We start from the raw sequence: 27,519 nt of genomic DNA, 5'->3' as shown, positions 1-27,519 counted from the left end.
ACAATAGAAGATCTTCGAGTCCACATACTCTAACTGAATAGCACAAAGGAATCTTGAGATAATTGTCCAAACATCTTTTGGAGCAAGTACCATATTTTTATAATAGAAATATGGTAGCTCAATAGCCTGTCCAAGCAAAAGATCTATTCACTGAGCATGGTCCATTTTGGCAATCCAATATTAACCAAAAATTGATGGGTCAAGGTCAGTGAACAAATCTCTACCTAAATAGGCTATTAGGCTATTAGGCTACCATACTTCTATTATGAAAATGTGGCTCCAAAAGGCGTTTGGAAAACTATTTCAAGATTCTTTTATGATATTCAGCCAGAGTTTGTGGACTCGAAGTCCTTCTGTTCCACCATTATTTTAGGATTCTTGACTCCGTGAAGTCCACTATGGAGCATCTGTAGTCTTTAGTGTATCTCTATTGTCCTATACCAGAATTCTTGCATTTTTATTTTTGTCGAACTAGTGAATGATACGAAGGTTGACCTATGTAATTTTTATGTCACTCTAATTTAACATGCAAATTATCCAAAAATTTGTAGCAATGAACAAATTCTATTTCTTTGACCTACAATTTATTTAGCTCATGTTTATTGCAAGGACTAAAGACTTTGGATAAGTGAAATCACCACGAAATTGATGAAAAAAAATCGGGCAACACCTCCCTAAGCTTGCCAAGTTGCTATGGAGAAGGAGCCCAAACTCTCTGTTTAAGTGGCTTGGGGAGGAAGAAGCGGACTTTATAGGCGGGGTGTTTAGTTCCGGTTCGTAACACCAACCGAGACTAAAGAGCACAATCTAGTCCTGGTTAGTAGTTCCATCCGGGACTAAATGATGGACCTTTAGTCCCTGTTGCCAGATTCCCTAGCCGTTTCTATCCGATACAACCGGGACTAAAAGGGCCTCTTTAGTCCCGGTTGATATTACCAACCGGGACTAAAACTCCCGTCGGAAGTGACTGTTGGTGGTGTCTGTTTGACCCGGGACATATTATGCTGGATGGAAGGTCTCTTCTCTACTAGTGCAAGCTAAAATTTGGCAACTCACTAAGAAAATTTTGGTCCAACAGAGTTGCTATTTGGCTCTCCATCCTATCCGACTTGCCAAACTTCCTCTCACACTTGCTAAACTTGGCAAGCCAATTTGCCTTACCAAAGTGTGGGTCCCACACACAGTAACTATCAGAATGGAGAGCGTAAAATGGAGAGTCTGTTGTAGTGCGAAATGGAGAGGCTGTTGGAGTGCGAAATGGAGAGTGTATATTTTTAGAGAGGAATCTGGCCGTTGGGATTTGGAGAGTGGAAAATAGATTGTCTGTTGGAATGAACAACTCAATATGGAGAGGAATCTTTTTACCAACTTAAATAGAGAGTCAAATAGAGAGTCAAAAATGGGCGGTACGTTGGAGATGCTCTTAGTAATAAGATCCGAGACTGCTTGCTTAAGAGTTCTCAGACAGACGATCTAAGATCAACAATAAGATTTTGGAGCTACGAGTAGGCACTGTTTAAGAAATCAAGGCAAAGTACGCATACACTATGTGTATGCTTTTTATGTTAGATCTCTGTATAAAAACAAAAGGATGATGCATGTCTTGTTACCTGAAGCATACGGACGTTGTTTATGTGTTAAGATTAAGAAACTTTGTGACACAAGATTCCCGTACGTAGCATCTTTCGTCAGATTAAATAAATAATAGGCTTAGCTTGGCAGACCTACATTTGGTAACCTTAACTAGGCAACCATTTACAAATAACACTCAGAGTGATTTATAACTTCATCATCACACGAATTTGCATCTAGTTTGCCGTGTGAGAATCTTCAGAAGCATATGCATGAACCTGAATTTTGTACGCGAGATAGAAAAACCCAATAATCTTGTGTGCTCCATGACAAATATGGAGTGGCATTTGCAAAGTACAACAAAGGCACCCAAATAAATAAAGATCCCGTCATGCATGCTCATGCCTCCTCCACTCTAGCTAAGCTAAAGAAGACAACTAAAGGAGAACCAAACAAAAGCTAACTGCAACCAATTAAACTAAGCCGTTTTTAATAAAGCATTGCCCACTAATATACTCAGGTCAGTGGCACATCTCCCAGAGATGGATAACCTAAGCTTTGTCAAACACTGATGGGATGGTGTGCAGCATGACATATCTAACATAGCCCAACCAAAGTGAGAGAGAAATCTAAATTAAACAGAAGATTACTACACCTAATACTAACTGAACTCGTTGCAGCAACTAACACACAGCTTTTGTGCTCTCTAGCACTAGTCCAGCACATGAGAACCACACACTGATGATGCCATGGTGGTAAAATGTGGAGTGCTAAACCAACCATAATGTTGCCCGTTAGGACAAGAACGGCCAACATTTAGGAATCAAAATCAACCTGTCACAGCTAGCTAGAGCAATTAAAAAGATTAGTATAGAAATACGAGGCATACATGTGATTAGGACCGGCTGGTGCAATTATCTAAGCTAGTTACAGGTGTTTGGTGCTTGTTCCCTTCCCAATCCCCGCACGAATAGCGAGCATCTTGCTTCTCTGCCCTGCCCCAATAATTGCGTCCTTGATCATTGCGTTAGTTGTGATTCCTGCGCTTAATCACATTCACACGCTGACCTTAAGTCTTCAACTTTATAATACTCCCAAGCATTATTATACCAGTTTTGCTCATGATGCAACAGCATTGTTATTCCTTCGATCTGGATTTGTTTTGCCAGATGCAGGGCAACACGTGTCGACCTCACAGGTGCTCAAACAAGCTTCTACAATTAAACAAGTCCAGCTACAAGGCAACCAACTGGATACATCTTGGTAAAGATCCCAAGTAGGTGACTGCTTATATCTTACACATAGCATGACAGAGGAACAGACAACAAAGCTGAATCCATTTTCTGTAGTTACAGCAACAGAGCAAAAAAAGTCCATCCAACACGCTGTGAACGTTATACAGTGCAGAATTCGTGACACCCGGATCGACATACTTTGCATTCAGGGCAGTGAGTTCTCAAAGGTATGTACGGCATCGTAAGTAGACCGGCACATCAATATTCAGCATGTTCTTGAACACACCAGCAGACGTAGCTTTCCGCGAGGATGCTTCTACCTGGTCAAGTAGTAAACCAGCAGAAAAAGCGCAACGAATGATGCAACCAGGGTTCCCATCCTCCGACTTGATTTGGTCTCGAAGACCTGTATCATGTTCATGTTCATTTAGACATGAATCGACTCTGAAGACTATGAGGGGCAGCCGAACAACATATCATTTGTTTCTCTTGTTGCTTACCATCTTAAATTTGTCCACAGTTCCAGAGAGAAAACCCCTTGATGTATCCATATCATTCCCCTGAATCAAGCATCATGGTAAGGGAGTAGCATAGTGGATTGGGATCTTAAAAAACAAAGGAAAGGTAAATGCAAATACCATTCGGTCTAGCATTCTGTTATGAGTCTCCACCTCTTCATGGATATCACCTGACAACTAAAGGCAGGTAAAAAAAAACTTCAGTACCCAACGAATATAATTGTCTACAGACCTATCCAGATTGACCAATGCAGAAAAGATTCCCGAAGCTAGAGCAACCAAAACAAGCTCAGCATATACAGTCAATGGAAGGGGTGCCAGAATGTTCATAAATTTGAGCAAAGCACCATAAACTGTGGAAGACACTGCTACTCATCCTATTTGTTAATTTGGGGTGGGCTGAATATTAGAAATATGTAGCTTCTAATGTTGGGCATGTCTACTCTGACATTAGCTAAGTAAAATTCAGAGAGACAAGACCTACATCACAATTATGAATATCAGAGGGCCAATCAAATATCACATAGCACTAATGCAGCCACCAATATGTCATTGCAAGGACAATCATATTAGCAAGATTCCTTCTTGGTAAATTTAAGCAGAAAACTCATGCACAAAAGTTGTGCTGAACTACTTTCCAACATTTCAAATCAAGATGGTCCAGGAAGGCACATGGTTGACAACTTGACATGAGTCCCATATCTACACTACTACTATCTACCAAAGTTGCAGTCCAGAGAGGGACTAATTTAAAACAATACTCAATAATATATTATCTTATTTTATATCTTATCTATGCAACACAGCTTGATCTAGAGCATGAAACATATGTGAATTGCAAAGACAACGGTTCCTTCACACAAAATAAATGGAATTAGAACATTAAGAGGATTAAGTGGCACAATACCCGCTTAAGAATGCTGACACGATCCTGCAGTCCATCAATAGCTCGATCATTTTCTTGTTCATCTATCTCATGGGAAGAATAGGATGTTGCTCGGACTCCACCCTCCTCAATGCCATCAAAGAGAGAAGTTCTGGTGCTACGATAGCTGCGAAAAGTGCAGATAATAGTGATATAGTAGTAAGAGTCAACACAGAATTGATAGGTGCACACAAAGGAATAATTTGCAAAGTGAAAGGGGTTCAGAATATGCACATCAGCACATGCAAATTAAAGTTCCCAAATGGATTTTTCATCTTGTCACAAAGGAACATTTAACATAGGATGTACAGATAAAAATGGGATTCCACATTATGACTAGCATGAAAGGATTCACAAATATGTTGAAGTAAGAAGGGGCTAATATCCCCAAGTTTTCAAGTTCACAACTTCAAAGATTATGAGTACATGATTACCTACTTACATGTATCAAAGCTATGAATAAGAAAAAAAACATCCTTATGCTTGTGCATTTGATAAAATAGCTGAACATAATATGCTGAAATAATTCAAACTATTAAGTCATAAACTGAGAGAAACATATATGCTTCCCTAAAGGGTCCGTGCTTCTGATCTCTATCTCTAAGTTTGACAAAGGTCAGCTCAGCTAAAAAATAACCAACATCACCATACAGTTATAAAACATATCTGACCCATAAATTGGACACGAGGAACTTGCATACTCTAATACGGACCAGCAAACAGCATTTCTCTAGGTCCATACCATGAAATAAGTCAAAACATTGTCTGTTGAAATGCTTTAGTACAATATGAAACTACAATAAACTAGTGACAAAATGAGAAAAAAAGTAGCGGAACAAGAACCAGCCAATGATGTAAGCAGTTCATATTGGCTACCAATGCATTCAGTTGGCCACTGAGCACTCATGCAGTCAGTTAGCCACTGAGCACTCCTAAATGGTCTGGAAACTGATGCTCAAGTGAGCATGAATATATCTGTGCAAGTCATTGAACAATAAGTCTCATGAATAAGGTAGTTTCCACAAACCTAACACCACAATTTCAACACTACAGTTTAGCAAGATTGCTCTAACAGATCCTTTTCACTCCCTTCCATTCTTGGATTATTTGTAAAGATGCCGTGTTACGCACAGCTAAGATACTGAGGAATCTTGGGATGATAAAGAGAGGGGCAGAGAGAAGTCCCAACAGAAAGAGTTTTGACCATAAGATAGTGAGAATCAAATAATCTTATAATCTTTTTCTAAAACAATATATCAATTTAACTTCTTTGTACTTCCTCACAAGACTGAGAATATTATCTACACACACACTACCACAGTTCACAAACACTTGTGCATTTAGAAAAGTTTAAGCTGTCATAGCAGAGAAATATCAGGAGGCATAAACAAAGAGATCAGTAGCTTGCAGAGTCCAAGTTACAAATTCATTGTTCAGTTGGGATAGATAAGCAAAGTAAGACCAGTGAATGACCATGTGAAAACCAACATCCATTAATGTCTTATAAACCTATATTCATGACCCTCAACCAACTGTACAGATAAATTTTCAGATGACAATGATGATAGACATACTGCGCTGCAACAATGTGACTGAGCTAGGGAAATGGAACGGTCCTATACAGGAATCGATTAGTCTTTGGTGGGAATTCCTCAACCAAACTAACAAAACAACAACAATAACTGAATTATCTAAAAGAAAGGTAACTAGTACACAACACCACTAATCACTCATCTTAATCCTAACAAAAGCAGTGCACCGATCGCCCTAATCGCGTGCTGTTATCCCCTACAGCACTTTATCGGAACGCAAGTGATCCTGCGGTGAGCCAGCTACATTGGAGCCTACCAACAAATCGCTCGCGCCCATCAACCCTAAATCCGAGTAGCATCTCACAAAATCCAGAGCTGAAAACAATAAATAGGCGCAGAACCTTACCCTCTCGGGTTCATGGCGCTCGTCTCGATTCGAATCGTATCCCCTGCCTGCACGAATCAACCCCCAAACCCATCAGAAACAAATCGCCCAAGAGTGCACGAAATGCACGAAAAAACAGGGGAAAATCGATGAGCGACTTCGCGGATCTGCGGGGGAATCCAGCGAGCTTTACCTCTCGGTCGATTCGCGTCGGATCGGCGCGGATTTGGGATTCGCCGCGCTGCGAGAAGCGGAAGCGAAGCCGCGAAAGGGGAGGAAGAATTAGGGGGGAACACCGCTTCGCCGGCGTGAGATTACAAGTAGCCTGCAACTGCCATGTGGGCCAGGACCCTGGGGCAAAGGAACGGGGACCCACTGCCAGTGACAGGAGCCAGAAGGGATAGGTGGCAGCTTCTCGAGAGGGCGGGTGACGTGGGGGCGTTTGATCGGACGGCCAGCGTCGACTCGACGCAAATACATACTCTTCTCTCTCTCGTCCGACGCGGGATTTTCTTGCAGCACCGCGCCGCCGCCGCCGCCGCCAGTGACCGCCTCGCCGCGTGAACCGTACGCAACCGCCGGCGTGAGATGGCAGCTTCCTCCGCGTTCGAGCCATCCCCGGAGATGGAGCGGTTCCTCTGCGAGCGGCTGCTCGACGTGGAGCAGCCCATCGCCGAGCGCTTCCGGGCGCTCTTCTCCCTCCGCAACCTCCGCGGGGACGCCCCGCGCAGCGCCCTCCTCCAAGGTCTCACCTCACTCCACTGCCTCATCTCTGCTACTCCTCAAAGCTTGAAGGCTTTCGCAGCTTGCAGATTAGTTTCAACACTGATGCAGCAGAGTTTTAGTCCCGAACCAATTGAGTAGATACAGTGGATGGTGTGCTGTAGTTCACTAATTCGCTGCCGTTATTGCAGCACTATTGATCCTAGGCACTTCTCCGGTTTAGCTCCAGCCTCCAAATCTCGACAGGCGGCACTAGCTGACTGTGTGCTAGCATTAGTTGTCTAATGCTCCTTACTAATATTTCATAACACTAATTTTAGGTTTAGGCCGAGTTTCAGCGAGTAAATTTTCCTCTGACACATATAATTTGGGGGATATATCCATAAATGCTGTAAAATGATTGGCACTTACCACCTAGCCCTTTGTAGGACTTGCTGAAAGTATGACGTCCAGTAATTTGTTAAGTAGAGTGCCTAACTGCTTATCCCAAATTATGGTTTTGTTTCATTGTGTGAGGCTATTTAATATTTATTGCTATGTAGTACATTTTAATTCCCTGAAACTTCTGATACCTACATCTTTTTCTTCCTTGTTGATGTGTATGGTACTGAGATTATGTTGTTTACTTGAGTCTGCTGTGAATAGAGATCATTACAGACAATGGCTGCCAGATATGTCTGCCAATGTTTTCTTAGTCAATTACTGATAAATAAAACACTAGACGAGTGGCACTTCTTTGCTCTTCCAAGAAGTGAAAGGCACATTAAGGCCTGATTTGCAACCACCCACTGCTGCACTACTAGCTGTGTGTAGCTTTAGATTTTTGCAACTTAGTGCTTGAGAGATCAAAGGATAGGGCTTAAGAAAACCTGACATATTTTTTACAATGTCCAGCTGCAAGGGATCCTTCTAACTTGCTGGCCCATGAGGCTGCATTTGCACTTGGGCAAATGCAGGATGCTGATGCTATTCCTGCATTAGTTGCAGTTCTCAAAGATCTTTCTCTACATCCAATTGTACGCCATGAGGTAGTCACTGAATTCGATGTTACATTCTGCTTATGCTTGCCTGGATGTCCATGTTGAGTAATTGCATATGCTTATTGATTAGGCTGCCGAAGCTCTTGGAGCTATTGGCCTTGAAAAGAGCATTCCCCTGTTGGAGGAAAGTTTAACAGCTGATCCTGCTGTGGAGGTACAAGAAACTTGCGAACTGGCACTAAGACGGATAGAAGAGCAGAAGAAAGTTAATGGGGCTGAGAATACAACCAATTCACCCTTTCTCTCAGTTGATCCAGCACTGCCTGCAAAACATGGACTTTCGGTAGACCAATTAAGGTATCCTTTTCAACTGTCAAGGGGTTCTTACATGTGTTGATTGTATTTTATGTGCACAGCCTTTCTCATTGTCAACATTGTGGGAATTTTTCAGGGATCTTCTTCTCAATGAGCAAGAAAGCATGTACGAACGTTATGCAGCTCTTTTTGCACTTAGGAATGATGGTGGAGATGCTGCTGTTTCTGCTATTGTTGCAGCTCTGGGCGTCAAAAGTGCTCTTCTACGGCATGAGGTTTCCTTGAAATTTAGCTAATCCTTGTTTGCATCTCTTTTCTACAATCATGAATCAGGCAACACGGAAAGTATCCTTTAAATGTTTCATTTTTTTTACTCAACTATTTCTGAGTTCTAAAGGGAATTTGTATGTTAGTCCATGACTTGTGTTTTTTTGGTTCTGGCAGTCTAGCTCACTATCGGTCAATTACACTCGAAAATGTGAATTTTAGCATAACCGATTGAGATGGAGTTGAGGACAAACCTGAGCAGCCTTGCAACTTAGTTTTTTTTATGTATAATGTCAATTGGGTTGTCAGTTCACCTGTCTGTTGTGTTAGGGAGGACAAAATGACTACATCCAGTTACAATTCTCAAATTATGGTCACTATGATTGTCAAGAAAATTTTCTGTTATATTTATTTAGAGTTGGGGTGAAGTCTGGTGTTTTCCTTTTCTCGAAAAGAAAAGCAATATTAGGGTAGGATTGGTGTTGTGAAACCAGTTCAGATCTAGTGTGCACATTGCCTGATTCACCAAGGTCATAATATCATATCTGTCGCAAGAATTAAGTAATTTTTATCTTGGCATTTCAATGCATTTGGTTTTATCCAACATAGTGCCTTTCTCGGTATTATTTTGCAGGTAGCTTATGTGTTAGGTCAGCTGCAAAATAAAGCCGCTTCAGATGCACTTTCCATGGTCCTGAAGGATGTCTGTGAGCATCCAATGGTCAGGCATGAAGCTGCTGAAGCCCTTGGCTCAATCGCAGGTAACTAATGCTGCAAGTGATTCCTAAAAAAACAAAAAAAAATAGTAGTGCAGACCATTTACCAATTCCAGTCCATGCATAGACATTCTGTAGTTACCTGAGATTGTGGTTTTCTGTGTTGTAGATCAAGAAAGCATTGCGCTTTTGGAGGAGTTTGCGAAGGATCCTGAGCCCATAGTCTCGCAGAGCTGTGAAGTAGCTCTCAGTATGCTCGAGTACGAGAGATCAGGGAAGTCCTTTGAGGTACATGCCTAGACTGCCGCCAAGAACTATTCATCACATAAGATCTTTTGCATGAATTTAAACCAGTGTACGCTTTCCATGCAGTTTCTCTTCCTTCAGACTCCTCATGTGCAGTAGGAGCCCCTTTCCGTTGTCGATGCTATCAGTCAGGTGCCTAGGTTCCTGTTCATCGATGATCATTCATTGTGAAGCGACTGAAAGCTTGATTAACGTGACTGCACTTCATGGGCTTCGATGTTACTCTACCCTGATTTTTTTTTTTTTGCCAATTGTGATATGGAGGCAGAAATATGGAGCAGCTGAAGAGAGAAGGGAACAAAACCATGTAATCTGTAAAAACTTACAAAACTGGGCAGTTTGTTCCCAATTATACACTCTCAATAAAGAAAATTGGGCAGTTTGTTCCCATTCGAGACCTATGCATGAAGAGTGCCACTGATTTAATTTTGCAAAAAGCATATCACTGCCAGCAACTCTATTTATGGACGGAGGTAGTGCAAGGTAGAACATAAGAGCAACAAAGCAGCAGTGTCGGGTGATGTTAGATCCAAGCGACAGCAGAGCGCATTTGCCCTTGAGAAGCATAACCTCTTCCGACATATGCCTGGACACAGAATTCTTGGAGCCTAATTCCATCTACATGCATTGCATGTGAACGAACTAATGCATTTTTAAATATTAACAGAAGTTTGTAAATCATCATGAAACAATCATTTGCACCTGCAGAATGCAAGCAAGTGCAAGCACTATATAAATTAAAGTAATACTCATATACATGCTGTTGCTTAGCAAAAAAAAATTTGTGCGAGCATCTTCAAAACTCCGGCTCCCAAGTTAACAAGAATCTTGCGCGGCCGTCTGTGACTGCGAAGCGATATTTTATTGCTCCTGAAACTTGAACAACATTGTCGCGGTCTGCTCCTTGAACGAATACAGCGGCAACCACGTAACCATCCAAGTAATGGCGTGTCTTACAAATCGCCGGAGATGCATAAGGACCACCAGGTGCGATCTTCACCCTAGAATCTATCTTCATCGCCTCGAGTTCTACTTGATCTTTGTGACCAAAGAATCCACCATGTTCCGGGCGGTAGATTTTGTGATGACATTGCATCCACATCTAAAACAAAACAAAATTCATGTTACTATTGTTGTACCGCATATTATATGTATAGCAAATATACTACCATCAAAGCACTAAGTACCACCTGCAGACCTGCTTAACAGCCAATGCAAGGGAACTACTAGGCTATTGTCAGGTTCATGCTTCCTTTCCTTAGCATTATTTACAACTATTAGTTTTACATGTATTCGAGCTACAGTATCTCAAATATCAAACTCAATGAAGAATGAATACTCTCAGAGTTTGAATTTACATGTAACTCCAGTATTTCCAAGGAAGGAGCGCAATCCAGCAGATAGGCATAGTCAAGGACATCAGTCTTCCTGTCTTCATTAACCCCAAAAATATTCAATTCCAACCTCAAATGCCGAAGATGAACGAATTTGTGGGGCCTAACAGGCGAAATTGCCCTCTGGGTGAAAAAAAACATAAATGGAAGACGATAGATTTTGATCCTGAGTTACTTGAGAAAAATGCATATATATATATATATATATATATATATATATATATATATATATATATATATATATAGTCATGTCGCATACCTCGTGCTCGTTGCACCATAGGTTAAATGTCAAAAGATTTTGCAAAGTACTAGGGAATCCCGTTGTGATGTAGGCAAGAGCATTAGTGTCAGAGGTCAAGTTAATACACACATTCCTCAGACTCGAAGTTGTAGCAAATTGTAAAGGAACCATTGGACCTGAGTACTTGAGTGTTGTCAGACAACAGTTGATCTCTATCTGTTGGACTAAGATGCAGCCCTGGACCTTCAAATGCTTCAATCGGTTTAGAGGGCGACGTGCCAGTAGACTTGTGAGCATTCTACAACAGGCAATCTCAATAAACTCCAGAAGGTTGCATTTTGACAGCAAATACTCGACATGTTCGTTTGTGATGTCCACATCTACCATGATAAGCTTTTTAAGGTTTGGAAAGCCATTGAAGTCCGCAGGTAGCTTCAGGGAGACAGAAGAAAGTTGCAGACACCACAAGTATGAACCCTCACTGGCACCAAACATGTGACAAGGGAAGCTGCATGGTTGCGGTCTGCGTGCTGGCAATTCATACGGCATATTTCTAGACAAAGTAGCGTTGGATATATAGGTGAAGAATAAGATCCTTTGCCTTGGACAGAACTGCAAATCGTATCCATCTATCTATGTGATCTGCATGCTTGCTGTGTAAAGGACACCTGAATTCCATGAGGTCGACCCCTGTACCACTGTGTAGTTGTAGGACCCCATCGACCGTAGCAGCAAACTCATGTTCGCCGAAGGGGGATGCATTGTTACAGCCTCTCTTCAATGTGCAGCGACTGAATGTTAGGTTAGTGTGATGACGCCAGACATGTTTCCAGTGGCATCTCCTATTGGCAGCCGTGATACGATAGAGCATAAGACATCCTACAGAAGCAACAAGAGACAGAGGAACAAATAACCATGAATTCGTTAGGCAATGCCGTATCAAATTCGTCCATGAGTACAGTGCCCTACTACACTCAACTTCAGTTGCTGCATGCAAGAGTCCTTCTGAATTCGTTTTCATGCTTGTGGTATCTATCTGGAAGGAAGATTCTCTTAAATCTATGCTATGCAAGAACAAAAAAAAAAATGGAGACAATAAAAAACCAAGCAGCTAATGCTGAAGAGCAGACGACACGACAGAGCAGAGGAGGATAAGACGAGGAGATTGATGGTGGACTCGGTTGAACATCGCCGTCGGTATAATTCCGCCGCTGATCGACTCATCGCTCACTGTTGCCGCCTTCTTCTATCGTCGCCGTTGCGCTCGCAGCCGCGGACAGAGATCGGGAGGAGAATCGATTGACGTGGGCCGGGCCGAAACAGTGCACTAGGCAGGCTGCTCTTTTACCTTTCTTTCCTTCTCCGGCTCTTCCAAACCACCAGTCCGTCCATGTCCTCCGACGACCTCTTCGAAGGCCTGCCGCCGCCGGCTGCCCCGGCCGGCGGCGAAGCTCGCGCGCCCTCCATCCCGCCGCCTCCTCCTCCGGTGGTGGCGCCGCCGCCGAAGTCCGCGCTAAAGAGCTCCCTCAAGCGGAGTAAACCCTCCTCCTCCGACGCTACTACCACCTCTCCCCCACCCGCCCCTGCGGCTGCCGCGCCCGAAGGCCATGGTGAGATCTCTTCCCTCCATAACATCCTGTACTTTCCAGGCAGGATGCTCTCGGCTTCAATTGCTGCTCTGCTCTCATCGCTTTGAATTGGAAACTGGAATGAACCCATTATCGTTTATTTGGACACCTTTGACTAAGTGGAGTAGCAAATTAGGATTGAGCAGCAACCGCGCCGTAGGTAGGAGGCCTGCACTTGTTGCTGCATAGGTCGATTTGCGTGCTTTACCACACAGAGGATGGGATTTTAAGTCGGGATTGGAGTACTCCCAATCCCCATCTCCCCGGACGAGCTCAATGTGGGGAAAAGAAAGGGTGTTTCAGTTGGTGATAATTTGGATGGGTGGCTTCAGGTTGGTTACCAAAATAAGCCGAAATAGCTTTGTTGAGCAAATTACCTGGATTATTATGTGGCACACAAGTAAGATCAGCAACATATGTGATTGGAATCGAGTTGATTTGTACTCCTGCTACTACCCTAGGGCTTATGTAAGAATCAAGTTGATAATAACCTCCTATTAGTTTTGTTTCTTCTCCTTCTTTAGAATAAAATTATTGTAGGTGTATGATAAAGTTACAGATACTGTTACCTCAGCCAGAAAGTTCAGGACCATGGTAGGAATATGCATTTAGCCAGAATGCTCAGGACAACGATAGGAATTTGTCATTACTAATACCAAGCTCTGCTCACTGACCTCAGGTGGAGTAGCACATTAGGAATTTAGGATTGAGCAGAAACCGAGTGGTGTGAGGCCTGAATTGTTGCTTGCTGCATAGATTGAATTGCGAGCTTGACTAATGATCACATAGAGCATAGGATTTCAGGTCGAGATTGGAGTACTCCCAATACCGATCTCCCAGGATGAGCTGAATGAGGGCAAAGGGGGTGATATTTGGATGGGTGGCTTGATATTGGTTACTCCCTAGGGCTCATGTAAGACTCAAATCATGATAGCCCCCTCTTAGTTTTGCTTTTACGCCAGGATAATAACAGCTTCTTCTCGCTTTTTAGAACAAAAAAAAAAAATTAGGTGTATGCTAGAGTTACAGATGCATGTAACTCATCCAGAATGTTCGGGACAATGATAGGAATTTGCACCCTGTTTATATTAAGCAGAAGTCGTGAATTCTGTCATTGCCAATACCAAACTCTGCTCACTGAGATTTTGTTCTGTTACTTGCAAGAAGGTGCCTATTAATGTTGCATTCCCCATGAAGTGGGCTTCGCAGTTCCACTTGGTACTGGACATATTTGCATTGCAATGTGCCAGTGGCAGGTTTATTCCAAGAAAAAAAAGTAGTGACATCTCATCTGCTCAAATATTATGATCCCTGTACTTGTTTTTCGTTCCTGCGTTGGTATATGAAATGTCTGTATGGTGTCTTCTCACCAATTTCTTGTCATAAGAACAAATAAGCAAACTCCTTTTCATATTTTCTTGCAGTTCCTGAGAAACGTCTTCGGTTCAGAACAACCGTTGATGCTTCAGAAACGCAAATACTTGAGGCTATGCAGAAGATAACTTCTCACATAGGGAATCCTTCCAAATTCAGCAAGGCATCAAAACTAGCTCTACAGCTTATTGAAGCTGGTAGTGTCAAGCCTGGGACAATCAACCACTTCTTTGCTATACTAAAAGCTGCAATGTCTTCCCCAGGAGCATGTAATGAGCCTTCTGTACGAGCAGATTACCACACACTATTCAGTGCTGCTCAGGGTGTGACAGAGGTGAAGTTTGCACTGTCCTTAAACCAAATAGTTGTCCAGTTATGTGAAGTCAGTGATGTACTTACAAACTTCAATCAATGTGCAGTTATTCAACCACCAGCAGAAAAATCAATTCGACATATGGGTGCTACATGCAGTGGTGGCTAATGATCTTTTCACTGATGACAGTTTTGTGGTGAGTCTATCTTTCTGAACGCACATGTTGCTTGTCTTGTCAATCTAAGTACTGTAGTCATATGTGGATGCTGCTGTAGATATGCATCCAGACTTGCCACATCTTCCATCACCCAGGGGATACTTACCTGCTTTTATTTCGTAGTTCTCAAAGGCTGTTGGAAAGATCAAAGATGCCATCTCGGCCCTGCCAATGGCAACTGTGGATGATGACAATGACGAAGCTGCAGCTCTTGCAGCTGCAAGCAAAACTGCCACAACGGCAGAGAATAAAGCAGATGATTATGTTCCGACTGCACCTTCCAACTCTCTGCCCGATGATAGCGCACATGCTGCAGCCTCAGAGTCAGGAGAAGAATCGTCTGATCCTTTTGGTTTAGATGATCTCCTTGCACACAAGCCGAAGAAGTCTGAGAGAGTTCGAGAGAAGGAAGTTGCGGCTCTTAACAGAAAAGCAGAGGAGGAGGAATCAAAGAGATTTCTGAAGTCAGAGCGGGAGGCCCTTCTGAAATGTCTGGAAATAGCTGCTCGGCGTTACAGAATTCCATGGTGAGTTCTCGGAAAAACAAGCTCACCATCCATACGCTTAGACCTTGCTTTGATATTGTTTTATATCACATCTTGCTTGCCAGGACGCAAACTGCCATTGACATCTTTGCGAAGCACGCTTACGACAACGTGAACCGGTTCACACGGCAGCAGAGGGACGCGATCGTGAAGCTGTGGAACTCGATCAAAGAGCAGCAGATCCGACGGAAGCAGGGCAAGTCGGTGAGCGGGAAGCTGGACGTGAACGCCTTCGAGTACCTCCAGGAGAAGTACTCCCACGAGAAGATCAGCATCCGGCACTCGGTCGGCGGTGGCGGCGAGCGGCGCGCGACGCAGTGGCTCGGCTAAGTCGGCAGGCTGGTGCTGCTGTCTGATCCTGCTCACTCTCTTTGGCCTGCAGAAGCAGAAAACTGTAGCATTATCTGATTGATGATGGATTGAATTCAACAAGGACGGCGACCGTGGATTTCGGTGTAGAGTGTTGTGATGAATACGGGGATGACGTTCAGTGACAAGCTTGCGGCCGTGTACTTGGTTTTTCGCATAAGAGTTGACATGTCCATTCTGATGATCTCATTCTCGTCTAGTTCTGGGTTTGTGACTGAATGTGAAAGCTGTTGATCTGGATGCATCCCCACGAGCTGCGTTGTTGATGATGGCAAGCACCAAGCAAAGCAGCCGTGTGCACGTGTGGGTGCTCGTGCGGTAGCATGGCTGCTCGATTCTTTGCGTCGTGTCCTCGTAACTGCAAGCTTGGTTGACTGTTGACAATGTGCGTACCATGCTTGTAAACGTGTGGTAATGGCAAGCTTTGGGTTAAAATAAGGAGCAGAGTTTGGTTGGTCCGGTACATTTTTCTGTCCGCTGCTCATGTTGTGAACAGTCTGGTTCCCTTTGCGAGCAGCAATGCTGCAGTTACGGTTGAGGTTGCAGGGCGCTGTCGGTGAAGAAAGCCAGCACCAACAGATTTTCAGTCTCACAGTTGCCATTTGTACTGTACTGTACTGTACGTTGGTTTTTCTTGATCAGTGTCACAGAAGAAGAGAAGCAATAACTGCGGAGCCGAGCGAGCAAGCAGAAAACGAGACGAGGGGGACCCGGAGAAGTTGCTTGGACTTTGAAGGGAGGCGGCAAAGGCAAGCAGACTGAGCTGAAACACACGAAGAAGAAGAAGAGGCCAAATGAGATGAGAAGGTGATGGAGTAGCAGTAGTAGTAGTCAAATAAAGGCGAGGATTAAGCAACAGGCAAGCAATGAAGCATGGGATTATCAGATTATGATAATAGTATTATGAGGAAGGAAGAGGAACAATGGAGCGGCGGGCAGGTGGGCGATCTGACGAGTCAGCACAGCAGTCGGCGGCCGTTCGGCGCGAAATGCTTTCTTTATGCCGTCGGAGCAGGCACGTCGTACGTGCGTGCACAATCACCTTCCCGTCTAGTTTTATATCCATCGTCAGTCACATCAGCAGCTCCATTCCTTCACTGACTGACCGCTGATCTCACCATCACCACATTCACCACTGTCCTCCTCCTCTCCTCCTCTGCCTGCAGTTTCACAAGGGTTGGGTTGTTTCAGATTTGCTGCCAATTAGTTGCAGCAGGTTTGGTATCGCAAAGCAACACTGCATTTGTAGACCATGCCATTGCCAGTAACCAATGAATTTCTGAACAAGACCAAAAAAAAATTATTCTACTCCTCCAAGAATGTATTATTTGTAGACCATTCACTGACAAGATTTTATATATACTAGTAGAAAAGAAATTGGTAGAAATGACATCGCAGGGGCGTGCGCAGTATACATGGATGTACTACGAGTAGCAGCTACAGTACTAGTAGGGAGGAAAAGACAGTGGCTAGCGTAAAATTTTAGGCCAACTAGCTGCAGGTGGCTGTGGCTTAAGCCAAACCAGGCCAAGCAATCTGGCTCCTTTTTCTTCAGCACAGCATTAACACGTTTGCCCCCTTCGAACCAGACACCCTGCCCTACTTGTCTACCGGCCAGACCCTCTTCTTCTTCTACTTCTTCTTCTTCCTCACTTCACCAGCCTATAAATCCATCTCCTCCCGACTTGCGCCGGTAGTCCACCACCACTACCAGGTTGCGTTGCGACTACTAGGAGTAGCAAGCAGATCGGCTACGAGTCAGCCATATAGCTACAAACTAATTCCTTGCGTCGCGCTAGCTAGTATCCAAATCGATCAACCGATCGCCATGGCCGGAGCTACTGCTAGTGGAGGAGCTGCTGCCGCCGCCGCGGCCGCCGCTGCCGGCGCGACGGGCGCCGGGTCGCCGTGCGGTGCGTGCAAGTTCCTGCGGCGGCGCTGCGTGCCCGAGTGCGTGTTCGCGCCCTACTTCAGCAGCGACCAGGGCGCGGCGCGGTTCGCGGCCATCCACAAGGTGTTCGGCGCCAGCAACGCCTCCAAGCTGCTCTCCCACCTCCCCGCCGCCGACCGCTGCGAGGCCGTCGTCACCATCACCTACGAGGCGCAGGCGAGGCTCCGCGACCCCGTCTACGGCTGCGTCGCCCAGATCTTCGCGCTCCAGCAGCAGGTCGCCATCCTGCAGGCGCAGCTCATGCAGGCCAAGGCGCAGCTCGCATGTGGCGTCCAGCAGGGCACCTCGCCGGTCAGCCACCACCAGTGGCCGGCGGACCTCACCGCCCTGCTGCGCCAGGACGCGGCAAGGAGGCCCGGCCCAGGGGCGGGGTCCCTCGACGACTGCTTCGTGCCGGAGCTCATGGCCGCCGGCTTCAGGGACGACGTCGCCGCCGCGGCCGCGCAGCATTGCGCCAAGGCCGACGCCGGGGACCTCCAGTACCTGGCGCAGGCCATCATGAGGAGCCCCAACTACTCCCTGTAGACGACCATGCGTATCATTTTGTTGCTTGGAGCCATGCCATCTCCACTCCGCTAATGCAAAAGTGCGAGAGCTACTAGAATTCGGGGGAAATTAACTTGTACTACTAGTGAACTCTTGTTTTTTTTAAAAAAATATTATATCATCATCAGTGTTCTGATCTTAGTGAGTACTCCGTAGTAGAAATCATATTAGTACTACTGTAGTGGGAGAGCCAGCCTGCATGCATGCTTTTGATGATTAGCAGCAAGAGTCTGTCTAAATAAGAACTTGTTGTCAGTACTGATAGATAAAACCATCTTCTTCTTTTGACATCGCTGTACTTCATTCTTGCTCTGGACATAATTGAGTGGCAGGCTCCAACTTGTTGGAAAGAAACTTCACTACTCCTTAGCCGTTAGTCAGCAGATGATGCAGTCAAACTGTACTCTGAACTTCTGCGCTAGAATCTCTTGCTCATCTGGTCCTGAAAACACAGCCTCGGCTCCAAATTTTGTGCAAACATTCATTCGTGTCTTCATGCGTGAGACATGGAAACTAATGTTTTCCTGGCTGATTGATGCACAAAAAGCGTTGATACATGCCCCCATGCAAGCTATCAAGACACTAAATACCGTCAGGACTCGGAAGCCTTTTTTTAGTGGATATACTTGGGGGAGTACCAGAAGCTTCAGTATCAAAAGTTGAAGCAAGTGCGTTATTGCAAACAGCTTTGAGTTTGCACCAAGTTCTTGCTCTCTAGAGACCCTAAAATGGCTTGTATGCATTCGTAGGCTGCTGCTGATGCTAATCCTAGTTTTCCATGCCCTGCAGAGTGATTGTCGCCTTGATCAAGGACAGGTCTGAACTCCTCAGCCGCAAGCACCGTTTACTTTTGCTTCCTGCAGCCGGAGGAGTATGTTTTACGTACATAATTGTTGACCTTTGAAACCTAGTAGTAAGCACGTATGCACAGAAACAGAAACACGGTGAAGCTTACTAGCTAGGTCACTGATCCCAACAATGGTTAATTTCTTGGTAGGATTGACTGTGATTATTGGACGATTGACCAAGTTACTACTAAGCAGTAGTTTATTCATGCAGCTAGTGGTACAAGCTTGTGGGTATTGCAGAGAAAGAAAAAGACTCTGGATAGATTTTTTATTCCCTACCAAGCAAACTGATGTACGCACTAGCCATGACCGTGAGAAGGTCTGATAACCCAATGTTAATCACATTGCAATAATGAGATGGACATGCCAAATACTACAGCATTTTTTTACTTCAGCCATCAGATAAGGACAATAGGTTTGTAGGGTTAGTATCTTGGAACTCTAAAATTTCATTCAGACATGCGTGTTCTCACTGAATCCATTACAAAAGGGAAGGCTAATAATGTGTTTATCAGACGCTATACTAATGGCTAGTAAATCGTTTTTTTACAGCTATTATAATAGCCAAGGCTCATGACGTTGAAGAACAGCTAACTGTTCAGATGTTCTAAAGCTGCTGCATGCAAATTAAGCAAGCAAGCTATGCAAGAGCCTCAAATTAAACCTTGAGCTATGTATCTGCTTGAACACGACGAATGCGTTTATAGCTGATTTAACAACAAGGGTAGGTCAGTGACTTTTGTGATCCGTCCTCTTTATCGATCGATGCAAAACCGTAGATTTAACGCGTGATTAATGTGGATTAGTATAACAGCATCTACACATGGTTAGGTAGCCTAGGATGCTAGCCAGTCATTAGGCGGCCGGCCCTAACAGCGTGTCAAGTATGTTCTTATCACTGTCTCAATATAACAAGCTACCCATCCATCCATAGTTACGTTCACAAGCTTGTGTGTGATGTACTATCTCCCCTCAAAAGTTTGTGTTGTGCATCTCTCTTTGCATAAAGGTTTCTTATTGTTGCAGATCAAATGACCTGAGAAACAGACCCACAAGATTACATGGGGCTGTCTCACAAAGCTGAATGCAGCTTCTCATTGTTTTTTGTGTGCTTTGGCCCTTTGTGTCTTGTAAGTTTTATATGCACAAGTGTTCATTTGGATTGAGCTGGTCAAGAAGCTGCCGGTCATCGGTCAAACAAAGCTGAACACACAAATGAATGGCAGGCTTATTATGGCACTTGAGAGTGATTAGACCCCACTAATCAACCAACATAATTTAGCACTGATCCCCATGCATAAAAAGCACGTAATGGAAAAGCAAAACTGGTGTTTTTGTTTTTGTGCATGCAACTGCTTTAGAACAAAAGAAGGTGAGGTCTTTGGCTCTTTGCAACATGGTTTGTAATGGAGGAGTCAAACTATGCAAAACTTTTGGCCTCCAATACCAAGTGTGATCGCCATAATAACACTTGTTCCAAAGAGGATCAAGCTAGGGGATGCATTTTGGTATCGGATGATGAACAGATGCCTTGGAAATTGTGCATGTGGCGCCTCTCCATCATTTCAGTTCAAGAGCTTTGTGTGTTTTTGTTCTTTCTCCAAATCAAGAGCTTGTTTGGCTTGGCCGGACTGCTGTTTTTTATTAAAAAAATAAAAAGGGAGACAGGCTGCTGCATGTTCTATTTACAAAAAAATGTTGCTTTGTTCTAGAGGATGCAGGTAATATTTTTGCTTGAGAAAAAGGTATTTGAAGGCCTTTAATATATGATTTATGCCCAATCGTAACGGGCCTGGGCCTAATGTACTGAAACACAGGAGTGCTGATTGTTTCATTATGATTAATGTCTGAATCGGAGGTTTCAAAAGCATCTTAAGCCAGGCCCGTTACGTGAATGTCCAAAAATGGTACCAAAGCTCATTGTTTCAACTGTCAGCCCTTTGCCATTCTGATGCTACTAACATTTTTCAGAGGTTTTGGTACAGTACATAGTGATTTCACCATTTCCCTGTCTACTCTCGATGATCAGCTCTTGGGTCTCTATGAACCTGAAAACTCGTAGTTTCCTGACAGATGTAGATGCTTTTTGTGGCCTTTTATTTGATTCTGGAGAGGCACCATTCAGTTGGGTTGTGCTTGTCTCGGCGTCTGTTTCAGACTGTTTGGTGGTTCATTTCTGAAGGCCATATAAGAGAATCAAAGTGAAGACCTCTGAAGTGATTCTAATGTTGTAAATTGCACTAGGATTCACAGCTGCCTCATTACCTGAATACCTTTTTCACTTTCACAGGGCAGCTAACTATGGCGTTCACCCCTTTGCTGACTGTCAGGTACTTGTCATCAGCTTATTCTCTGAATGGAAGTTTCCCAGCTGTCATCAGCCTGCTTTGCACTGCTGTAACTTGCAAGCATCAGTAAGGCCAGGCCCAACGCTCCACGCTGGAGAGCTGCCCCAATCACCACGTAGGCACCGAGCCTCCATGTCACGCTTACCGGTGGCCTCGCAGAGCCTAAGACCTCCTCCAATGATACAAGTTAGTTCTAATAATACTTCCAATGATCTAGCTCTTAGCACATAGCTCATAATATAAATGATCTCACACGTCATCCTCACGCAATCTTGAAGTACGTGTATAAGACTATATCTTAATTAAAAGATATCTTTTTTCTCTCGTATTAAAATGTGAGAAAATATTTTATGAGTGCAACCATTGGAGAGGAGGTCTAACAGAGACTTGCAGAAGTAGCAGCAGTGGTTTCACCTGACAAAAGAAGCAAGCAGCGGTTGAAGCGCGCGTTGGGAAGGGAGGAGTTTCTCCGGCGTGACGTTGTTTACCAGGGACCGCGTCCGGTGCATACGAAAAGTAACAGCACGAGATGTTGGTGGGACCAAGAGATAAATGTGTGGGAGTTGGTCTGCGTTGTAGAGATAGAAGCCTGAACTTGACTAGAATTACGTGGAATCTACAGTACTTTTTGGCTGTCTACTGCTACCATTAGCCTGCGTTGGCTTGCTCTAAGCATTCGCATGCTGGAGCTTTATGCCTGTGCCAGTCAGTTTATTCTCTGGGAAGGAGCTTCGTTACTTTTTAATGCAGCACAAAATTTCAGTCTGTTACTGACAATGTCTTTCGGCACAGATTGTCAGCGACAAAGTTATCCCGGTCCAATCCAACAAACTCCAAGATAATTCCGCCAGCCACACCGACGGACCAAAGGTGGAGTTGCAGTGCAGCCCATATGGCGCGGCAAGGCAATGGCGTCGCGGCTGCTGCCTGCTGAGATGTGCCAGGCGAATTGCGCTTCCGGCTGGTCAACCTTGCTACGGCAGCAGAGCAGAGGAGCGGAGAGCTGCTGCTGGAGTGCAGACTGCTGGCTGCTCCTGCTGCCCGCTAGATTCCAGAGCGGCCATGGGCGAGACGGCGAGTCACATGTAGTGATGTAGGCCTGATGGGGCTTACCACTTCATTGGGGACGAAAGATGGCGGCGGCCATGGCGAACGGGCGGGAGCCGAAGCCGGCGAGGGAGAAGAGGGAGAGAGCGCCACATGAGCCGGATAAATGAAAATGTTGGATTAAGGGTGTTTAAATGAAAATAGTTTTTCGTAAAAAAACCCCTATTTTGGGTCGCGATTAATAGTCGCGATGCAAATCAGGAGGCAATTTGTAAAATTTCAGTCCGGCGAAATTGCCCCGGTGAGGCGCCGCTGCCGCCGGCGACCTCCGCTAGGCCCACTACCATGCATCCCATGAGATCCTCCATCAGGTTCAAGCATCCATATTGTATGTGCAGCTCCTGTGCGCCGCTCGCGGCCCTATCGGCCCCCGAGATGCTCCCGCGGGTCACGGCAGCACCGGCGCGCCGCCGAAATCGCTGTTCAGGCGGCGCCTGCCTGCGCGCGGATGGCAGTGCAGTGGTATGGCGCCTTCCTGTCGGCAGCTTCTACCATTAAAGGGCAGACCGGCATGGCGGCAGCCAATCTCTGTTCTTCTTCTTCACAGGCTGGTAAAGCTCGGGCTGCTGCTCCGCTCCGCTCCTCATCTCCGGCGTCACCCTCTTCTTATACTGATAAGTGATTACTGAAGACGAGGCATGGATGGAGTTACAAACTCACAACCACGCATTCGTTCGATTTGTTGCCCTTCAGGTATCTGAATTTTCTCTGAAGCCTCTCTGATTTGGTGCGAGCGTCAGATGATACTCAAGTAAAACTCTGAATCGATTTGACGCTCTTTGGCCAAATCTTCTTGGTGATCCAGCGTGGTTTAATGTACAGTGTGCTTGGATTTGGCTCCGTCCTCAATTTGCAGCTATGCCCATACAAACATGAATTGGGCTTGCACGATATCGGTGCTCACTTTGCAGCTATGGTTTACTGATCCATGTTTTTTTTTTCCTTTTCTTCCTTTCGCATTGTTCTTCGAGTTCTGAATATTCTGATCTCAGTTAGACGTCAGTGCATCGATGGTTTTTTTTAAATTTTGTAGTGATAGCACAAATATGAAGCTATGTCAGATTAATTTCAGTCTAAGAGCGAAGGTTTCTTAATTTTCATGCTCGTTGTTAGGGTCCACTGTTTTTTGAATTTGTAGTGGTCGGAGAATTTTGGACTTATGTCAGCCTATATTCAGTGTATGAGCCGGCCGTTCCAAATTGTTGTGCTTGTAGTTGTGGTTCATTTCCAGTCATAACTGAGGGAAAATACTAGAACAAATAAAACCTTTTCTCTTTGAATCTAAAGGTGTCTATTTATGTCATGAATCAAGAGTTAATAATTGGTGATTGTCGTTATCGCTATTTTCTTTTTGTTAACAAACCTGGTTAGTGGAATGAGATCATATGCCAAAAACAACTGTTTTGTGGTGTTAACAACTGCTTTTGTGCTGCAGATATTGCTGTTTTCCGTGAAATTGGGTCACATTGGTACTGCAATTTAGTCCCTGGGCAATGCAAGAATCACACATGAAAAATACTGTATTGTTTTGATGTTATCTGCTTATTTTGCCAACTGTCAATATTTTGCCATCCTGATGCTGCACCTTTTCATATATAGATTCGTATGCTAATTATTTATGATCATGAATGTCTGAATGATTTCCATCAGATACGCCATTTGATTTCAGAAGCACTTCCAAGTGTTTGTTTCCATTCATCGCCTTCAAACTTTCGAGTACAAGCTCCTTCAATTAATAAAGTAAATAGTAATGTCACCATTTCCCTCTTTGCTAATAATCAGTTCTTGCCTCTCCATGAACCTGAAAGCTCATAATTTCCTGAGCGATTTAGATAATTTTGCTACCTTTTAGTTGATACTGGAGAGGCTCCATTCAGTTGGGTTGGTGTGGGTCTGCTTGTTAGTTCATGCCTTGTCATCAAAGCAACTTCCTTTGTTGCTGTCCACAACTAGGACCGCTAACACATTCTGGTACTGTTAAGTGACCATCATTTAGCAGGTACTACATTTGGTGCAAAGTTTTCCTCTTTGCAATTGCTCCAACCACGAGGGTGGTGCTGAATATCTTATTGTTTGGGAGGTCTTTACTTATTAACTTACACGATTTCTTTGTGCATTCAAGTTTAGGATCTATTTCCAAGGTCTAACCTTCTGTCAAATTACTATGTAAGTAGCAGGATAAAGCTCTGCATATCTCTCTTGTTTTTTATTATATAAATGAGATTAAGAACATGATCCAGATAAGAGAACCAAAGCGAAGACCTCTGAAGCCAGAGACATCTTCCATGATGGTAAGCACATGGCGCCGACACATATTGACAACCCTTTTCCAATCAGAGAGATGACTCTTCCCAAAATCGCCTTGCTCTTCTGTAGATTCCGAGGGCCTTACTGGAGCACGGATGGGTAGTACTGCAATCCTAAATATGATCAAGTGGGTTCCTGAAAGGACATGCGGGTTCATAATCATAAGCCAGAGAACAGAGATGCTTAACAGAAATTTTGACAATGATGTCATTGGATGCCTGTTTGACAGAGACACAGGGCCGCACAATTCCTTCTGATGGGTTCACAAACACTGCAGCGGCCTCATTACCTGAGTGTTGATTTGGCTTGTCTCTTAGTATTGCATGTTCATGCTCTGATTCTAGTGTTGTAGCTGCACTATATTCTCACAGTTACTGTCGTTTTTCACTTCCACTGCACAACTAGCCATGGCATTCGCCCCTGTGTTGTCTGTGCCTGACATAAGCTTACTCTCTGAAATAGAAATTACCCTACTGTCATCAGCTTATGCTATGTCTTGTACTATTGTAACTACACTAGAAATTCAGTAAACATTTCACTTTTTTTTAGATAATAGTAAACATTTCACTTGCTGGAGCTTCGTGCCTGTATATGTCAGTTTATTCTCTGACCGCGAGTTTCCGTTACTGTTACTGCATCACAGATCGTCAGTCTGCCACTGACACTGTTTTTGTGCTCTTGGATAGGGGAACCTGTTCTGTTGTACCTTCCTCGACATGTTTCAGAGAGAAATCGGTGGGAGAAGAGATTAGAGATGCGAATCACTTAAGAATGGAGACGATCAGGAGGCAGCAGCAGGAGCAGGAGGGGCGGATTTTGGTCACATTTCCAACCACCAGCAGGCACTAAAAAACCTCTTCTGGTGCTTGTGTTTGGTGGATCTGAATGACCACACCACCATTCCTCTGATCTGTTCTCCACTTCCCTCCTCCTCCTCCTCCTCCTCCTCTCCCCCGTGCTGCCAAGGCAGAGGCGGGAGGTCTCCAATTCCCCATGGCCACCAAGATTCTTGACAGGCTCACGGTGGCGGCCTCGCCCCCGGCGCCCGGCGGCGTGCTCCCGCTCACCTTCTTCGACGTGCCCTGGCTCTTCACCGGCCCCGTGGAGCGCGTCTTCTTCTACCCATACCCGCACACGGCGGAGCACTTCACCGCCCACCTCCTGCCGCACCTCGTATCCTCCCTCTCCGCAGCGCTGCACCGGTTCTACCCGCTGGTTGGCCGCGTCCGCCCGTGCCCGGACGGGGGCGGCGGGTACGAGTTCTGCTCCGCGGGCGGGGACGCGGGAGAGGGCGTCGAGCTCACCGTCGCCGAGAGCTCCGACGACTTCGACGAGCTCTCCGGCTGCGGCCCGAGGGACGTTGCCCGGCTGTACGCGCTGGTGCCGCAGCTTCCCCGGGCGGAAGACGGGACCTTTGCTCTCGCCGCGGCGCAGGTCACGGTGTTCGCCGGCCGGGGGATCGCCGTCGGCGTGTCCATCCACCACGTGGCTTGCGACGATTCCAGCTACATGCACTTCGTGAAGACCTGGGCCGGCCAGTGCCGGGTGGCCGCCGGCGAGGAGCACGCCGAAGGCGCGCTGCCGCCGCCGCCGTTCTTGGACCGTGGCGTGGTCGCCGATCCCGAGGGACTTGCCGCCAGGACGCTCGACGAAATGCGTCAGCTGGCGGCCAACGGCCCGCCTCCTCCTCCGCCGCCGCCACCGACGGGGCCGCCGCCGAAGCTGGTCATCGCGTCGTTCGCGCTCACCCGCGACCGCATCGACAGGCTGAAGCAGCGCGTGGTCGCCGACGGCGGCGAGCGCGTCCACTGCTCGGCGTTCACGGTGGCGTGCGCGTTCGCGTGGGCCTGCCTGGCGCGGGTCGACGGCGGCCGCGCCGACGCGGAGCGGCGCGCGCACCTGCTGTTCTCGGTAGAGTGCCGCCGGCGCCTGGCGCCGCCGATCCCGCAGGAGTACCTCGGCAACTGCCTCCGGCCGTGCTTCGTGGAGGTGGGCCTGGGCGAGCTGCTGGGCGGCGACGGCGTGGTGGCAGCGGCCTCCGCGATCGGCGCGTCCGTCAGGGCGCTGGACGACGGCGTGCTTGCCGGCGCCGGCGGGTGGTTCCACAAGATCCTGTCGCTGGTCCCCGAGCGGCCGATGTCGGTGGGCGGCTCGCCGCGGTACGGCGTTTACGAGACCGACTTCGGGCTGGGCCGGCCGATCAAGGTGGAGCTGGTGTCCATCGACAAGACGCCCGGCACGGTGTCGCTGGCGGAGGGCCGCGAGAAGCTGGCCGGGATCGAGATCGGCGTGGTGCTGCCGGAGGCCGACATGGCGCGCTTCAGCTCCTGCTTCGCCGACGGATTGGAGCAGCTGCTGTGATGCGAGCACGACAGTACAGTACAAGAGCTGGTTGGTGGTGCTCGTGAAGTTGTTGTTTATCTGCATGCAAATTGCAATTGCTGGTGACATAAATTGTAGTAATATAGATAATCGAATCAAGTGTATATTTGAGCAAGAGGTGTATACATGTATAATGTATTTTGATAATCTCTCACATGTATGTGAGACTCTTTGTTAATTGATAAAACTGAGCGACAAGAAAATGCAGGGTTACAGAACTGAATCAGGTTGGACTGATGAAATTCTGAATCTTTTTCTTGGCTTTGAATAGCACTTTGTCTTTGCGACATGATAATATTCGCCAATGAAAACGACGGTTAGGTGAGACGCTTCTATCGAAATTCATCTTCCAACCAAATTTGAAGGTCGCGCGTGTTCTCCGGGCATTGACCTTTGATCAAAATTCAGAGGAACGTTGCTCTTGAGAGCAGATCGTGTCCTTTTCAGGTTAGGCCACACCAAAATGCAGAGCAAT

The 27,519-nt window shown here is 45.7% G+C and overlaps 5 protein-coding genes across 5 annotated transcripts; 4 read left to right on the top strand and 1 right to left on the bottom strand.

The window, feature by feature from the left end:
* Nucleotides 1-2,771: 2,771 nt before the first annotated feature.
* On the bottom strand, nucleotides 2,772-6,479 carry LOC117841609 (bet1-like SNARE 1-1). Its single transcript, XM_034722034.2, has 6 exons — nucleotides 6,361-6,479; nucleotides 6,189-6,235; nucleotides 4,233-4,377; nucleotides 3,446-3,502; nucleotides 3,308-3,367; nucleotides 2,772-3,213 (listed from the first exon to the last, which is right to left on the bottom strand). The coding sequence occupies exons 2-6, from the start codon at nucleotides 6,200-6,202 to the stop codon at nucleotides 3,124-3,126; spliced, it is 366 nt and encodes a 121-aa protein (XP_034577925.1). The 5' UTR covers nucleotides 6,203-6,235; nucleotides 6,361-6,479; the 3' UTR covers nucleotides 2,772-3,123.
* A 177-nt stretch (nucleotides 6,480-6,656) lies between these two features.
* LOC117841608 (deoxyhypusine hydroxylase-B) lies at nucleotides 6,657-9,875 on the top strand. The gene is made up of 7 exons (XM_034722033.2): nucleotides 6,657-6,912; nucleotides 7,785-7,918; nucleotides 8,001-8,227; nucleotides 8,322-8,460; nucleotides 9,087-9,213; nucleotides 9,338-9,456; nucleotides 9,541-9,875. The coding sequence occupies exons 1-7, from the start codon at nucleotides 6,756-6,758 to the stop codon at nucleotides 9,571-9,573; spliced, it is 936 nt and encodes a 311-aa protein (XP_034577924.1). The 5' UTR covers nucleotides 6,657-6,755; the 3' UTR covers nucleotides 9,574-9,875.
* A 2,598-nt stretch (nucleotides 9,876-12,473) lies between these two features.
* On the top strand, nucleotides 12,474-15,744 carry LOC117841605 (uncharacterized). The gene is made up of 5 exons (XM_034722031.2): nucleotides 12,474-12,719; nucleotides 14,162-14,445; nucleotides 14,531-14,620; nucleotides 14,765-15,168; nucleotides 15,252-15,744. Exons 1-5 carry the CDS (start codon nucleotides 12,500-12,502, stop codon nucleotides 15,514-15,516), a joined length of 1,263 nt encoding a protein of 420 aa, XP_034577922.1. The 5' UTR covers nucleotides 12,474-12,499; the 3' UTR covers nucleotides 15,517-15,744.
* Nucleotides 15,745-15,892: 148 nt separating this feature from the next.
* Nucleotides 15,893-18,340, top strand: LOC117866849 (LOB domain-containing protein CRL1). The gene has a single exon (XM_034751140.2). It carries the CDS (start codon nucleotides 17,384-17,386, stop codon nucleotides 18,029-18,031), a length of 648 nt encoding a protein of 215 aa, XP_034607031.1. The 5' UTR covers nucleotides 15,893-17,383; the 3' UTR covers nucleotides 18,032-18,340.
* Nucleotides 18,341-22,553: 4,213 nt separating this feature from the next.
* Nucleotides 22,554-27,314, top strand: LOC117860703 (malonyl-coenzyme A:anthocyanin 3-O-glucoside-6''-O-malonyltransferase). Its single transcript, XM_034744105.2, has 2 exons — nucleotides 22,554-24,646; nucleotides 24,732-27,314. Exon 2 carries the CDS (start codon nucleotides 25,656-25,658, stop codon nucleotides 27,021-27,023), a length of 1,368 nt encoding a protein of 455 aa, XP_034599996.1. The 5' UTR covers nucleotides 22,554-24,646; nucleotides 24,732-25,655; the 3' UTR covers nucleotides 27,024-27,314.
* Nucleotides 27,315-27,519: the final 205 nt, after the last annotated feature.

Source organism: Setaria viridis, chromosome 1 (genome assembly GCF_005286985.2).
Source record: "Setaria viridis chromosome 1, Setaria_viridis_v4.0, whole genome shotgun sequence".
Lineage (NCBI taxonomy): Eukaryota > Viridiplantae > Streptophyta > Magnoliopsida > Poales > Poaceae > Setaria > Setaria viridis.
This window is presented reverse-complemented; position numbering and strand designations above follow the sequence as displayed.